This window comes from Vicugna pacos, chromosome 12 (assembly GCF_048564905.1).
Source record: "Vicugna pacos chromosome 12, VicPac4, whole genome shotgun sequence".
NCBI lineage: Eukaryota > Metazoa > Chordata > Mammalia > Artiodactyla > Camelidae > Vicugna > Vicugna pacos.
The window spans coordinates 21,331,074-21,347,127 of NC_132998.1; the positions used below are offsets into that span (position 1 = coordinate 21,331,074).

The following is a 16,054-nucleotide window of genomic DNA, read 5'->3' on the forward strand; positions in this document are numbered from 1 at the left end:
AGCACACCTCTCTAGCAGTCTTTGCACGCACAAAGAGTGGCAACGAGGAAGGAATGGTTAATCCTGAGGTTGCTGACTAGACCATGGAGGGTTTGGACCGTCATGTCATTCAGAGTGAACAAATAAGGCAGAAGCTCTGGTGATGTGTCACGATGTGTCATTTTCCTACCTGAAAAGAACTTCCCACCAACTGTTCACAATTTAGAGTTCCCACTGGGCCCGGCTCCATAAGAGTCTCTTTCATGAGTTATATGTATCTTACTTCATTGGCTTGAAAAATTATCCGTTTCCTGGCAGGTGTTTGATCAGTTCATCTGGTACCGCTAGTAGTAGGACCCACGTGAAAATGGAACACAGATAAGTTCACTGCACATATATGGCGACGTAAGAAGGGCTCAAGGGCTGGAGCAGAACCTCCAGATCAGGACTTACATGGACGGATCTAAGGCCAAGGCAGTGGAGGGAGGAGGGGCGTCGAGTTCAGTTCCACCAAGCACTTCCTACGTGGAAGTCAAAGAAGTGAGTGTCAGTAGAGACCAAAAGGAGGAAAAATACGATGTGGCCTTTTCACTCAGAGGAGTTAACCATTACAAACAATGTCTGGGAAAGAAAGAAGCCTAACATTCACGAGATGCTTACTGTGTGTTGGTACCATCTTAAGTGCCATGGGTGTGTCTCTGATTAATGCTGTCATCAACCCCCCGATGTAGGTCCAGTGACTGCATTCCTTTTACAGATCTTCAGAGTGAGACACAAGGGAACCCAAGCCTTTGAGACCCAGTCCCAGCATTCTGACTCCAGAGTCCTTGCTTTTAAGCATTGTTCTGTACTGCCCCCCAGACAAATTTTTTATATTTCAGGGCCCCCGGGGAAGGTGAAAGGAAAATGTGCGGGTGTGCCCAGCAGAGCACAGCACGTCTGTGATGCCGGATTTCTTCTCCCTCATGACCTGACATCGTGTAAACTGTGAAGTGTACAAAATCTTTTCGCTGGTGGTAACGATATTTGACCTAGGATAGCTTGGAAGACCCCACCCCACCCCAAGCCTAAGTGTTTAATCTGATCCTGAATATTCTTGGCTTGGGCTAATTGGACCTAAGGGATTTTTATTGTTGTTGTTAATGTTCTTCAGTCTCAGCCAAGAAAAATTTTATTTTTGGACTTGCTACCTGAAATGTAGGCAGCTGAGCGGAGTTACGTGGTGGCCTTTGATCCCATTGAAGAGTTCCAAAGTGGAGCTCAGATCTGTGGATGAAATGTGATATTAAAATAACACCAAGCTGAAGTCATAGGAGATTGCCGTGTAACGTATACGGTCAGAGTAACCAAGATTTAGGGGAAAATAAAACGAGTTTCAGTTGGCTTCATTTTCTCCCTCGCAGTTTTTCCCTTCACTCTTCAGTGATTCTTAACCCACCGCTTCATGTAGCAGGGACACAGCAGAACATAAAGTCTCTTAACTCCACTGTAGGGATTTTGAAGCTCTCAGAGCTTGATAAAAAGCCGCACCTTTTATCACTCAAGAAAACCCAGTGACAAATGCTGCTAACAGATTTGAATTTCTCGAAGTTCAAGTACAGCTCTGATGTCATCTTCCCACACTATTTTATATTCACGAAGTTTTGCTTCAGTTACATTTGGCCTTTTTTAAGGGAAACCGAAGCCAAAGACCTTGTGTTTGCAGGTGGACCGTGCTTCATCTGGGTCCGATTATTTTCTGAAGGGTGGTCAGTGGGCCTTTCTTTTCTGCCCTCTCACCAGCAGCCAGCCGTCAGCAAAGGGAGTAACTATTTCAGCTCCTACCCAGACAGTATTTCAACTTACTTACAGATCCATGTAGCAAGTGTTGATTGGATGCTTCCTGTGTGCCTAAGCAGGACCTGTACTAGTGTCTCCTTAAATTCCATGCCCTGTGCACCTCACTGGCCTCACCTGAATTCTGGCCTTGTGCCCAAGCACTGCAGGACAATGGGGTCACGGAGCTGATAAAGATACATATGTGGCCCTTATTCCCAGTACTGACAGTCCATTGGGGACGCATGGATGAACCATGGATTTGCTGTTACTGTCTCAGGCTCTGTAGATGAAGCCATGCTACACATTTTTTTCCATTTGAGTAAATAACTCAAAACAGGGTTAAAAAAAAGTAATTTGGAGATATGATTTCCTTTAAAATAGCTTACAGATTTTGCTGAAAAAATATGCAAATGCTCCTGTGTCAGACTCTCAGAACTACTAGCCTAGGGAAGAAATGTCATAAATGCTGTCATTTACCAACTGAATGGAAGAGTAAAACTCTCTTTTTGTCTTAATAAAGAAATAATAACAAATGCAGAGGCAAACGTGTGTGGATCATGAGTGGACTTACCATCTCAATGCTTTAAAACTGTTTTCTTAAAATTAAAATTGCAGTCAAATAGTTATTTTGGAAAGGGAGAGTTAATTTCCCTTTTGGTTCCTAACTTAGCCTTTGGGGATTCACGCTGCAAAAATTCCCTTGTGATGATACTGAGATGGGAAACTAGATGCTGGAATTCATGTTTTAATGACTTAAGTTCTGCAACTCAACTTCTGAGCAAGCACAAAGCTTCTCCCTGCTTACTTTTTCTCTCTTCTTAATAAAGTCTGATATGGACTGTGGGAGAGCCACGCAGACTGTCCACTTGTTTGACTCTGTCCGTCCTGTACTGACTGTGGGTGCACAGATCTAGTATTTAGAAAGGCCATTTGGTCAAAGATGTTTATTGTCAGGGCCATGCTGGCCTTCGTTGTGTTACACACATTCTTCTGTTTTCAGTCAGTGGACTTCTTGAGATGTAAACAGTCCAGAAATAAGTTTCTGTTCCATTTTTTAATATTCTTTCTTATTTCTTCTTTTCACAGAGCAAAGAGATTGCATTCCAACTTCATGAGGATTTAATGAAGGTTCTTAATGAGCTCTACACGGTAAGCACATAATCTTTGTTTTGCAAAAATCATTGGTTTAGAATTCTTGTTTGCAGAAACATTTCCCTTATTAGAACTCATTCCAAGCTAGGGTGTGGATGGATGCTTGTCTGGTTGCAATGTGGAACCAAATGGATACACACACACTATTGTATTGTGTTGTTCTCTCAACGTGGGGGTAACTGTATTCAAAGAAATACGTATATGAAGTTAGAACACTTAAAGAACTTGGTGTATAGGTGTCCCCAAAAGAATGTTTTTAACTGGTTGGATTACGTATGATCTGTACGTACATTCAATTCCAGAATATTTTGTTTTAAATTGTTACCATTCAAAAATTAGCCATTCTGGGTCTTGAGCAATTTAGAGTTGCTTTATTCTGGTACATTAATGTCTGTTTTTCCCCCATTTCAGTTAAATTCTTTGTTTAGTGACTTACTATATTAAAAACTACTTTTTCTGGTGGGAGGGGTATCTATTTTTCCTTCTTGGCAATTGCTTTTCTGAACTTAAACTTTATTCAGATTACTGCAGATAATCATAAGAAACTAAATGACTATTTAAAAAAACAAAATCAGTGAGGTTGCAAATTGGAATTAGTCATATGTCTATGTAAATTTTGTTTTACACTTAACGATCATATTAAATACAAATTTCTTTTGGAGCAATTTGACGAGTTTTTATTTTATAAGAGAACAACATAATGAGAATTGAGTAATATTAATTTGTTCTAACTATAGATATTTGCATTTTCATTGCATAAGATTATTTGAATTCTTCTTTACAGGCAAATTAAACCTGAAACTTATTATTAAAATGTTTCTTGATTTACAGATTTATTTGTTCCTAAAAAGCATGTGTGTAAAATGCAAACATGTGAGTTAAATTCCTTTCAATGTTCTAATGATATTTGCTAATTAAAAGAACCTGTAGTTTTAAACGTTATAAAATGAATATTCTTTAAAAAATCACTTCCAGTTTTTTCCTGTGTGATCACATATGTGATAAATTTGTTTTTATGTGGCATGTTTGCTATACACCTGTGCTTTGAATTGGATTGATAATTTCTAAGTGTTAGTTCCTCCTTCAGAAACTTGTAACTTTACATTTAAAAGTCTCATGTTAGAAGGTCATATCCATCATGTAGAAATACCGAACAAAGTTGAGTTTTGGGTGACGATTGGCCCATGCTTTGTGTGGTTTGTTGATTTCTGATAACTGAAAGTATCAACCATTTCTAGAAATCCTGGATTTAGAATTTAAAAGCATGTGCGTCTTGAGACTTCCAAAGAAGAAATTCCCTGTCAACTTCCACTGAACTGTCTTAAGATGAGGGCTCCATGGCATTTTCCTTGAGGGCCCTTTGCTTGGGCACTGTTTCACCTAAAAATATAAGTCACTCTCTAATACTTTAAAAAAATAAATCTGCTGGTTGTCAGAGTGTCATAGACAAGAGCCTGTTGATTATACTCTGGAGCTAATAGTACTAGTCTGAGCAACAGTGGCAAAGACAAACTTGACTTTTGAGTACAAGAAAAGTGGGTAGGATGTCATGAAAAAAATTTTTTTAATTTATTATTGTATTATTTAATTATTTAATTTTTAAGCAGGGGGAGAGGGAGGTAATTAGGTTTATTTATTTTTTAGAAAAGGTACTGGGGATTGAACCCAGGACCTTGTGCATGCTAAGCATGCACTTTACCACTTGAGCTACACCCTCCCCAGCTCGTGAAAATTTTATCTCAGTGAGAGATGTGTACAGAGAAACTTGTCCTGGATTCAGTTTATCAGGTGGCATTAGATGTCTAGGAGTCTCTATAGTTGAATCAGGTAAGTTGATATCTCCTCAAAACTCTCACCAGTATCAGTCTGAAAGCCTGAAGGAGCTGGGTTCTAGAAAAGGCCACCGGAGTTTGAGTAACCCTGTCAGTCACTGAATCTCTCAGAGTCAGTCGGGGAATTAAGGGGTAGAGGAGACAGGCAATGAGGTTTCAGTTAGGTAGATCACTGTGCGCTCCTGGAAGAACATTTTACTTTAATCAAAGAGCGTGCTCATTTGATGTCAGAGATCATGTTCCATGGGGAAAGACCTTCATTTTACACACACGCACATATACACTTTTAACTCTAAAAGATGATGGTGTTTGGTCTCTCTTGCACTTTAAATTCAGATACGTAATTTCTGCCTTGTTCAAATGAAATCTACCCATTACACATACTCAGTTTACATTCAGAAGGAAAGAAAAGGTGAGGAGTATTTGAACAAGGGACCAGGGGTTGGAGGAATATGGTTTAGGTTCTCTGTTCAACCACTGACTGGTCACAGGCAAATTGTCTTCTGAGTTGCATCATGCATAGAATTTTATACAACCAATGATGTAATAATGATTGTTGAAATAACGTATAAAATATGTAGCCTCAGGGAATGGAGGGTGCTATGTAATTGCCTTTTCAAACATTCACTCCTCCCTTGCTCTCACCCTTGATACTCTTTGGGAGTTGATGGTGAACATTTTGAGAAGTACGTTAACCTTCTTACTCAGTGGAATGCCTTGTATAAAATTGCAGTCAGCCTTGGTGGTGGGCAGTAGCCTTGTGTGTGGGCTTCCCTGCCCCCAAATAGTTCTCGCACAGGTCTGTTGGTTATTCCAAACATTCTGTCGGAAGACTTTGTCTTAAATAAAATACAAGGATGACTAGAAGGATATGCCTTATGATCATTTAAAACTTAAAGTGAACCAAGTTTTATCAGGTCCTTTGAGAACAGGTTGTATCCATGGAGCACGAAGTCCTAGACTTCGGAGCAGGAGGGAGAGGATGGCGGCGTCTGAGTGCTGTCTGGAATGAGAGAAGAGGCTTCAAAGATAGGCGTCCCCTTGTCTATATTTTTGCCTCAACCTTGCCTTTATTGACAGGAACAGGGCCTCAAAAGTGGTTTTGAGCCTCCGTTAGGTTTCTTAAACTACCACAAGGGCTAGAATTAGTTGGACCTTGAGCAACAAGGGAACTCAGAATAATGGCATAAACAAAATAGAAGTTTATCATCTCGTTCACATAAAAGTTCAGAGATTGGCAGCTCAGGACTGGTATGGAGGTTAGATAAAGCCATCAAAGAATCGGGCTCCTCCTAACAACATTCAGAGAAACCTAATAGTATCTTTGTTCTCATGGTTCATGATAGTTGCTGGAGCTTCAACCGTTACATCTGCATTCTTGATATGGAGAAAGGAACCCTTGGTTCTATCCTCAGTACCCCCCCCAAAAAAGATTAAAAAAAAAAACAAAACAGACCATGTCAGTTCCTCTCAAAGCATTTATATTCTAGGGAGGAGAAATGGACAGTAAACAAATAAATGTATAGTATGGCAGGTATAAGTGCTAGGAGGAAAAATAAAGCTGACTTAATACAGATCAAGCATTCAGAACAGTGTCTGGCACATAGTAAACACTTAAATGTACGTAGTGTCATTGTCATTGTTACCCTCTTCATCATCAGTGGGTGGGGGAGGGGATGGTAACAACTTGTCTGGCTCTCAGAGTAAAGTTGGAGATCAGGGATGGTAACTACAGGTGGTTTTTACATATATGTATGATGTTTCCTTGTTAAATGGATTATACATTACTTTTATACAAAAAAAAAAGGAATGTAACTTCCTCTAGAAAAACCAAATCAATGGCAAGTGTGAACAGGGCTGTGACTGGGTTAGTGGAGAAGTGAAAAGGCGAAAACGGAAAAAGGGTGACATACAAAGTTAGAGGGAGCCTTGAAAACAAAATTTGCCTTCATCAGTCTGAGAAAGGGCTCATCACGCAGTTTGAGGTGTTAATAAGCCTGTCGCCTCCTACCAAAATCTCAAAAGGTGACGTTGTATTTTAGGAGAAGAACAATTATTTGTCCTATGTTAATATTTCTTTATATTGCCTAGGTTTTGCAGCATTATACTCGGCATTTTAAAAAAACAAGGCGCTTACAAGCCTCAGTAAGCAAATTCTGATAGAGATAAACACTGATGTCATGATAAAACTCTACATGAAATTGATTGTATGTAATTGATGATCGTGCTCTCCATACACCAGTGACACACATGGCTGGCCAGAGTCAAGAGGTAATCCATCCTCAAGTTCCATTAAATGGAGAAGAACAAACCAAGAAAATGAGGATTTATCCATCTCTTACCCTGAGGTACACACAGGAAACCGTTCATTTCTCACAGCAGCCCTGTGAGGCGGGTATTCCTAGTCCCCGGGTTACCACTGGGAGCTGGAGATCAGAATAATTAGCTCAGGATCACACAGATAGGAAATGAAGCTCCAAAATCTCAGCCCCATTCGGTCCCCAAGGGCCATCAGTGCCCCACGGGACAGCTGCCTTAGGGAAGGAGGTGCAGGACAGGTGAGGAGAAGGGTGGAGCCTGATCTAATAGACACAACACAGAGTAAAACTTACACTGCACCCTCTGATCACCACTTGTGAAAACTTGATTGAACTTTCCAGACTGTAAATGTGGCTTACAACATGGGCAGACCCAAAGGGCTTTGCACAGTCAGCTTTAATGTTAGGATGTGTTCATCTGGGGGTGCCTCTTTAAAACCTAGCCTTTCATAGAGCTCTGGTGTTATGTGTGTCAACATCACCCGTTCAGCTGTGTGTTCATACACAGTCATCAGTGCTAAGTTCCTATTTCTGGATATTCCATGCCCCTTTGTTTTCTTCCTTCTGAGCTCCAGCTCTGATCTGCCCAAGAAATGTAAATGGAGAGGGGAAGCTGTCCTGGTGGTGCAAAGCCAGAGGCTGGTGGGCCTCTTATGTAGGAGTTATTTGGAAAACGGGGTTGTTAATAGCACACAGATACCCACCTTGGCCTTTGCATATCTTTGAACCACTTTTCTGTTTAAAATGTGAAAATAAAAAGCTAATTATTCTTTAGAAGAGATGGGAGGGAACACACTGTTTATTATCCCAAGCTCTTCCTTGAAAACTCCACCTCAGAGGACTGCTGAGGAAAGCTTTCTTGGCTCACAAGCCTCCCACGAACCAGGAGCTAATGCATTCTTCTGGAAGGAAGAAACATGCCCGAGGCGAGGTTGCAAAGTCACTCGGAAAGAGCCCCAGATACTTGCCATCTCCTGTAGGACGATTTTTCTCTGTGCCTCAAAGAGGTTTTTAATTTTGTCTGTGTGTGAAGGATTTATTTTAGCTCCGGGGCATTTTAAGTATTCGAAATACGTATTTCTGTAGTGAAAGTGTAAATTCATTCCTTTGGGATGGACTACAAAGAGGTCCAGGTCTCAGAACAAAACACTGAAGATGGGGAAGTAAGGCATAAAGGATTTGTAGAAAAGGTTCCCAAGTCAAAAACCTCTCTGGAATACCACATTCTCCATGATGCCACCTGGAAAACTTTTTTAAAAAGCAGTCTATTTAGAGATCTTGGGCTGACAAAGTGTTTCCGTATATCCTTCCCCTGGCCTTATTACTAGACACTCAGATGGAAAGAAAGAGACATGTTGGGATCATATGATTCCCTGCCAACTCCTGAATTCTAATCTTGGCCTTGACACAGACTGACTTTGGAGGCAAGATTCACTAGTTTAATCTGGATTCATTTTCCTGCCAAAATGATTGGGATTAATAAAATTTCCACTGGAAGACTCCCTAAGGGCGACTGTTTGATGCAAACGTTATATGTAGGTGCCTTTTAGGATGCCCTGCTAATTAATAGTGTGAAATGCTTCCTAGCTCCTGCTTGGAATTTTTATTTTCTCTCTGAGATTCGAGGATTAGTTATGCTTGGTGCTTATGAAGCACAAATAAACCTGTCTTTTAAAAGAGGTGAGTAATATAAACCAAAAAAATTATTTGGCTCAGTAATGAAAAAGTGTTAGAAAGTATAGTTTAGTAAAAAACAAAACAAAACAAAACAAAAAATTCCTAAAGAATGTTTCCTATCAAGAATCCTTCTCAAAGAGTATTTTATCTAAACTCTTATATTCTGAAATATAGTATTGTTACTGAAGGCAAGCCTGTGTGCCCGACACACAGTGAGGCCAAACGAACCTAAAGGTCAGAGTTTGAAACAGAGAAAGGTTTATTGCAGGGCCGAGCAAGGAGAACGGGTGGCTGGTACTCCCAGAAGGGCTTGAACAAAGAGTTTTTAAAGGCAAGGTGAAGGGGCAGCGTCCCAGCCCATAGAATTTCAAATAGACCTTTAAAAATGATCACATTAACTTCCTCATTTAGGGAGAATATCACCGAGACTCAGACTGCTAGAATCCCAGTTTGGAGCTGAAACCCAGGTTATATTTTAATTTAAATTGACAAATAGTTTCCTACTGTGTTTCTGCTACTGTGCTGGGAGCTTTCGGTGAGACAGTACCAGTCAGGATGCTTTCAGTCGAGCAGGTGAAGCTAATAAACAAGGACTTAATAGTCGCAGCTAACCTTTGTCAGGTACTACTCTAAGCACTTTGCGTAATTGGCTCTTTAAATTCTCCCAGCAGTCTTATAGGGCAGGTAAGACACAGAAAGGTTAAGTATCTTGCTCAAGGTCACACAGCTAGGAAGTCCCAGCAGAGTCAGAAGGCTTAGCTCTCACACTGCATGCCCTTTTTAATGATGATTATAATGTAAGGCAGACCATTCTGTACCAACAGAAAGGTTCAGGGAGAGGGCTTTAGCCATCCAGAGAGGTCCACGTGGAGGATTAAGAAAAATTCAAGAGTCTTGCAGTAACCTGTAATGAAAAAGAATGTGTGTGTGTGTGTGTATACTGAATCACTATGCTGTACACCAGAAACAAGACTGTAAATCAAAAAAATAATAACATGCAAAAAATTAAAAAAAACACTCAGGAAAGAATCTGAAAATGGACAGGATTTGGGCAATAGGAGAGATGGGGAGGGCGTGGGGAGGGGTTTCAAGGTGAGAAGCGCAGCGTGAGCCTGGGCGCAGTCAGGACGAGCACGAGGCACGTCCGCAGATTGGCCCTTGGAGCCGTTTCTAGAAAGAAAGGGAAAAATCAGAAGCTGAAAGGTTTCAGGAGAGCACCAGGTGAAATTATAAAGAGCATAGGCAGCAAAAAAGAGTGAGCCTTCTACTCAAAAGCAATTTGAAAACTCAGAAAGCTTTCTGGCAAAGGTGAACAAAAGCATCTTACCTTTTTTCTTCTTTTTTTCCTCTCTCTTTTTTTTTTTTTAAATAAATTGAATGAGAAGTATTACATTTGAGAAACAGGTACAAGTGTCAACTTCGAAACGATTTTTCATTAAAAGAAAAGAATTCCACCTCATTTTTTCCATTTCAATTGATGCTGCAATTCCAAGGGTTGCAGGGCTTTTTAGGTTTCAAAATTCTAAGGGTCTTGTGTCCTCAGCTTAAATACTCTATATACTAAACTATAACTTAAATGTCCTGTACACACATGTAATGTTGAAGACATGGGAAACATGTCCTTGAGAAGAATTAAATATTTAAACTTGCAGATGCCTCTGAGAGTCTAGTAGATCTGTTGACCTTTCATCATGCATGGACTTTTCCCTTCAACGTCACCAACTACTCGAAACTTTTCCTTTGCCGCTTCTGCTGCCACTGTGTTCGCTATGGCCCTGAAAAATATGGATACCAAGCGCCAGTTCTTGGGTTTTGTTTTGTTTTTTTTTTTTCAGTAGCTTAAACTTGTGTTTCAGCGCCTGTAAAGACTTCTGTGAAGACCCTTTTTTGCAACCAGGTCTTTCTGAATGACCTTCTCTGTCACTGACTTTCTCTGTTGACTTGTATATTAGCAAGGATGAGGTCTCTTTGCAGCTCAGTTTCTTTGATCCAGAAAACGAAGACCATCCCGTGCCTCTGCTCCCAGCCCCTGAGGTGTAGAATGAACAAGTGAGCATTGGTGCTGAGCACTGGCTAAGGCTATTGCGGGCTTTAAAGATAGGGGAGAAATGTGGGGCAGTTAGTAATTGTAGCAGCATCCATTAAACACTCGCGTGTGCCAGTTCCCACTGCATGTATTAATTAATCCATTTTAGCTCTACAACAACCTTAGAGGTACTATTCTTATTCCCAATTACAGGTGAGAAGACCATGGGACGTGGTAAAAGGCAAAACGGGGATTTGAGCCCAGGCAGTGTGATCCTGCAGTTGAACCATTATTAGCGCTGTTGAGAAATGGAGTGGGTTGTTCGCTTTTAAGATAGTGCTCTCCGCCTTTGGAGGGTGGCTGTCCAGCAGGTGTGCGGGGAGGGTTTGTGATTTGTAAGTTTCTAGGATTTATGGCATGCAGTTGCTTAGCATTTGTCACAAATCTCAGAATCTGTTTCCTGTCTCTTAAGTCAGTTCAGTGGAAAGTACCAGAATTGTGAGAGGGTCCTCTCTGTCGCATCCAAGTGATACGCACCGGATGGCTGGGAGGGCTTGTCAACAGATACAGAGATCCTGGAACTGTATCAGTGGCAAGCAGCCCTGTCATCAGTGAGCTAGACTCGTGAGGTGTTTCCACGTCTGGTGTTGGGTGCTGGGCCAGACGGAGGTCTCCCCAGCTCTGTGTAAGCACAGAGCCACTCCGGGGGCTCCCTGGAGAAGCTGACACCTGATTTTAGTGACGAAGGATGGGAAGGGCCTTCCGAAAAGCAGTTAGTGTGTGAGGAAAAGCACATATACCATGAAACCATGTTACCTGTGCACAGGGAACTCCATGCACCTGAATATTGCTGGAGTATTAGCAAATCACAAATGTGAAAAGAAAGGGAGTATTAAGGTGGACTTTCTTCAGATCCTCTGCCCTTACCACTCTCTCTTTACCCCACTACAAATGGAGTGCTTTGGAGAGACAAGAAAGGAACATGTCTTCTGCCGAATTAGAATTTCCTGGATAGAGGAACATTTCTTCCACGTTAGAAATCTCTGGTCATTGTGAAGTAGGCAAATATTCTACCATATTGTTCATTGCTCTCATGAAAAATGATTCTTCTGCACTAGTATAAATCAGTAAAGAATAAAATAGAATCAGGTTTCCAGTAATGGAATCAAATAGGTACATCGTATGGGACTCGAGAAATTTTTGCTGAATGTGAGCGTTCTTCGAGAGTTCTTCATCAGAGATGAACACAACCCATAACCCCTGCCTGTGACTCAAAGACTTAAATTAGAAGCTGCCTCTCGTGCCTGCTGGAAGTAGGCTAGCACAGACTCAGATTAATAAATGCAGGTTGCTCTTCTTACAAATAGAAACATTTTCTTTTTAAGAAGGCATAAAAACTGTTCCTCCTCTTCAGGATAAGTGAGCCGTTTTTCATGAAATATGTTTATTAAAGTAACAAAGTCCCGTGGCCCTAGTTGTAATTTTTATTGCCACGTGAAAAAATAAGTGTGAAATTTAGCGCGTTGAAAAAGATGACTAACGCCCTGTTTTAACTTAAATATAACAAAGATAAAAAGCATGTAGCAGATCTGTGTGTCAGCCCTGCACCTACCAGGTAGTTCCCAGGTTTTCCTCCTTAATGAGCACCTGATGACTGATCACTAATCAATTTGAGAGCTAATTAAAGTCGCTAGAATGATAGATACCCCAGTATAAGAGTCATCGATATAATAGGGCTTTAGACTTTACAGGCATTGTTCATTTCTAGATACTTTCTGTTCAGCAAAGCAGATAAGTTACGGCCTCAGAGCCCATGGAGAATTCTGGGAGGAATCTTACATCCTCAGCATAGCGTGGTGTACTGTTTGCTGGCTCAAGTCAACAGAAGCAAGAGATAATTAGTATAATTTGTTGTTGCAGTGGTTTTTCCTTTTGCTTGAAATTTATCTGCCATCTGCTCTGACACTGAAAAAAATCAGCCTCTTTAGCAACTGAAAAGTATATTTATTTGTTTATATATATATATATGTATGTATATGTATTTCTACAAATAATAAATTCTTGTGGGATTCAGTTGTTGCAAGATTAATAAATGAAATCATAGGCTCAGAGAACTTTAGAGTTGGAACAGGCCTGAGCCATCACATGGTCCAACCACCTCCTTTACAGGTGAGAGCGCTGGGGGCCTAGCAGAATTAAACAGAGCCCTGCCGCAAGGTCTCTGTCGGGGCGTGGCAGACTCAGGGTTCACACCCTTGAATATTTAGGACATGAAAGCTCCTTCCACCAACACTGGCTCTTGAAGGCTCTTGTTGAAGATGGAAGAGGAAACAGTAAAGCTCCAACAGAAAATGAAGATATGAATGACAGTGTGGACGCTGTTTTCATTTAGACTGCTTGATGCCATCCTGTGATACTTCCTACGAGCATCATCACATGTCCTCCTTTTCCTGGGAAGAAGCCTTCCAGTTCCATGACCTGTTTTTCCTTCTGTGATCAAGCCTCTAGTTTGTGTTTTTTTTCTTCCATGCCACACTTTTCAGAGTGTTTGAGATACATAGTTTAGTTGGCCCCCTAATCTAGGTCCTGTAGGGAGACCCCCATGTTGTCATCTGTAATAGATGGAGGTCACACTGAGGGTCAGGAAGACTGAGGTCCAGAACTCTTGCAGCAGAGCTAGGGGGCCAAAATCCAGGTTTATTGGATTTCATAAACCCACGCTCTTTCCATTACAATGCTGCTCTTCAGAATTACTCCTAAAACAAAATCTTTACCACCACACTGAACAGAGTATAATTATTTTTGTCACTTTCATTAGCTTTACTTCCTCCCTTTGTATGTGTGTTCTCTGTTTTCCCCTTTGTTTTGTTTATTCTCTGTCTCTGTTGCCCTGTCACTTGATTGGTTGGCAGTCCCTAGCCCCAGAGTCCAGAGTCCCAGACAATGCTCTTTGTTCAAAGCATTTGTTTGTATTATAAATATAATTTGATGATGAATTCCGACTGTTATGCCAATTTCATTTCAGTAGAGCCACAACATACCTCAAATTTTCTTTGAAAAACTAGCCATAACGACAGGATCTCATGTTATTTAATTGTTCATCTTGAGCTATTCGCTCATTTCCTAAGAGCTTTGCTAAAATTGTTACCATACACATAAATGGAAAGATCGCTTATTTCCTTCCCTTTACCTCTGATGGAAATGAAAAGCTCTACAGTCATGCAGAAATCATTACTTACTATTAAAATGAAATATTTTCTGGTAATTTTTCCCCTATATCAGTAGCTGATTTTTATTGTACACTTACATGTCAGGCTCTTTTTTTCTGTGTTCTTTATGTGGCTTGACACATCTAATCCTTCCAGCTACCCTGTGCATGCAGTGAGTAATAATGTTCTGCTCATTTTACAGTGAAGCAGTGGAGGCACAGAAAGGTTAAGTGACTTGCCCAAGATCACACAGTAAGTACAGAGGCAGGAGTTGAGCCCAAGCAGTCTGTTCTGTGAGTCTAGCTCTTCACTGCCAGTATCCTGTCTCTCAAGGTGAATTCTCCTGTAAATGTTACTTTGCAAATATCCTTCAGTTTGGTGAATTCTGCTTTCGTTGCCTTACTGAGAGCCACACAGGCCCAGGGAGAGGAGGTGGGAGAGTTCATCACTGTGACCGTCCTGCTGACCACTCAGAAGCTCAGCAGCTTTTCCAGCCCTGGGGCTACAAATAAGAGTTCAAAATTCATGATGAGCCTCTCCCACAGGCCTTAGTGGGAGGCGGGGCACTGGAGCGGGACCTGGCACCCACTGTAGCTGGTGACTGAGTAGCACTAATGTTGAGGGTGGGCTTCTCCTATCTTGACAGTCTTTATATAAATGAAGGCGATCCCCCTCCCCACCCGACTCTCCTCCGCAGGTGAGCTCCCAGACATGAATATGAGCTAATGAGGAGGAAGCCTAGGAGTCCTCCTCCCCCCAGCCCCGGCCGGGCCCCTAGCCCTGCCTTTGTGCCTCCCCATTGGCAGGGTTGTTTCTTTCATCTCTAGCCTCAAAGCCTAGCACCTGCCTGCTTTATGGGTACCCACTAGCTGTTCAGTTGGTGAATAAATGCAGATCATTAAACATTGCTCCCTGAAACCTGGGCTAATGTCCACTTCATTGTACAGTAACTGTCAACATGTATCGAAAAGGGTGCTAATGATGAGATGGGCGCTGCAGTTAGGCTAGAAGCCTCTTCAGAGTGTGACTTCAGGTGGTGTGTTTTGTGAACGTATCGGTGTCTGTGCCATCGACTCCTAGGCACTGCTCGCTGGTGTACTAGTTTTTAAGAGGCTTTGGCTGGCCCAGGTTGCAGCGTGAAACAGCAGTGGACCATTGGGTCTGCTTCTGCTGTACTCGCTGCTCCGGCTGCTTTGTCTCTGGGAGACAGCGGCTTGCACCCCTTTGCTTAGAGCCGAGATACGTGCAGCCAGTGAGTCTGGCCCCAGACCCTGGGTGCTTGCTTCCCTATCAGGTCTTAGAAACTGTCGAGAAGAACTGCCCACCTGGTTCTGTGCTTCCATGCATTCTATCACTTAATCTCAGTTCTACCCCAGAGGAACTGGGGCTCCGGAAAGTTGAGAAACTTATCCTGCTGATAAACAGAAGCCCCAGAACGCAAATCCAGGTCTGCCTGTCTCTGAACTCATCGCCAGCTTTGGCCCAGGATACAAAAAGCAAGGAAGCTCCAGGTTGCAGGTGTGAAGGTCCCGACATGTAGGGTCACAAGTGTCCTCTGAAGGGGCCTGCCTGCCCGCCGCCGTATCTAACCTAACGCACCAGGGACACTGCTTGGCCCAGCGGAGGCCATCGCCTAGACAGAGGGGCTGAGTCTGTGCGGGACCCTGGCGGAGCCAGGCTGCTTACAGCACAGATCTTGGGGCTCAGCTAGTGTGGCCCAGGGGCCCTGCTTTCCCTGGGAGCCTGCGAGCTTTCTGGGAAACGACAGGAATGGGCTCCCGAGGCTGTGGTCCTACCCCGATGGTTTTGTTAATCTGGCACCTGCAAAAAGTCAGAGTTGGAGCCTCTCATGTACTGATTGTAGGAAAGAGATCTTTGTCTTTGGTGGTTGGCATTTAAGGAAACCCAAAGAACGTAGTTTATCAGACAAGCTTTTAGTGATTGATGGATTTAGTGAAACAGTCTGTGTGTATAATTAGGAAATATTGTCACTAACATACTGACTTGCACCAGGCCCCCAACCACCACACTCTAACCTTTTTT

At 42.1% G+C, this 16,054-nt stretch overlaps 1 protein-coding gene across 7 annotated transcripts in view; it reads left to right on the top strand.

Moving 5' to 3' along the window:
• The window catches only part of SRGAP1 (SLIT-ROBO Rho GTPase activating protein 1), a 244,138-nt gene that overhangs the window by 146,523 nt on the left and 81,561 nt on the right, over positions 1-16,054 (top strand). For all 7 annotated transcript variants that reach the window (XR_012078412.1, XR_012078411.1, XM_006205813.4 and 4 more), the window contains exon 4: positions 2,884-2,946. Coding sequence is in view for 5 of the 7 variants with exons in the window: in XM_006205813.4 (XP_006205875.1) it covers positions 2,884-2,946 (63 nt within the window). In the remaining 2 variants the exon portion in view is untranslated. The remainder of the gene's footprint in view (positions 1-2,883; positions 2,947-16,054) is intronic.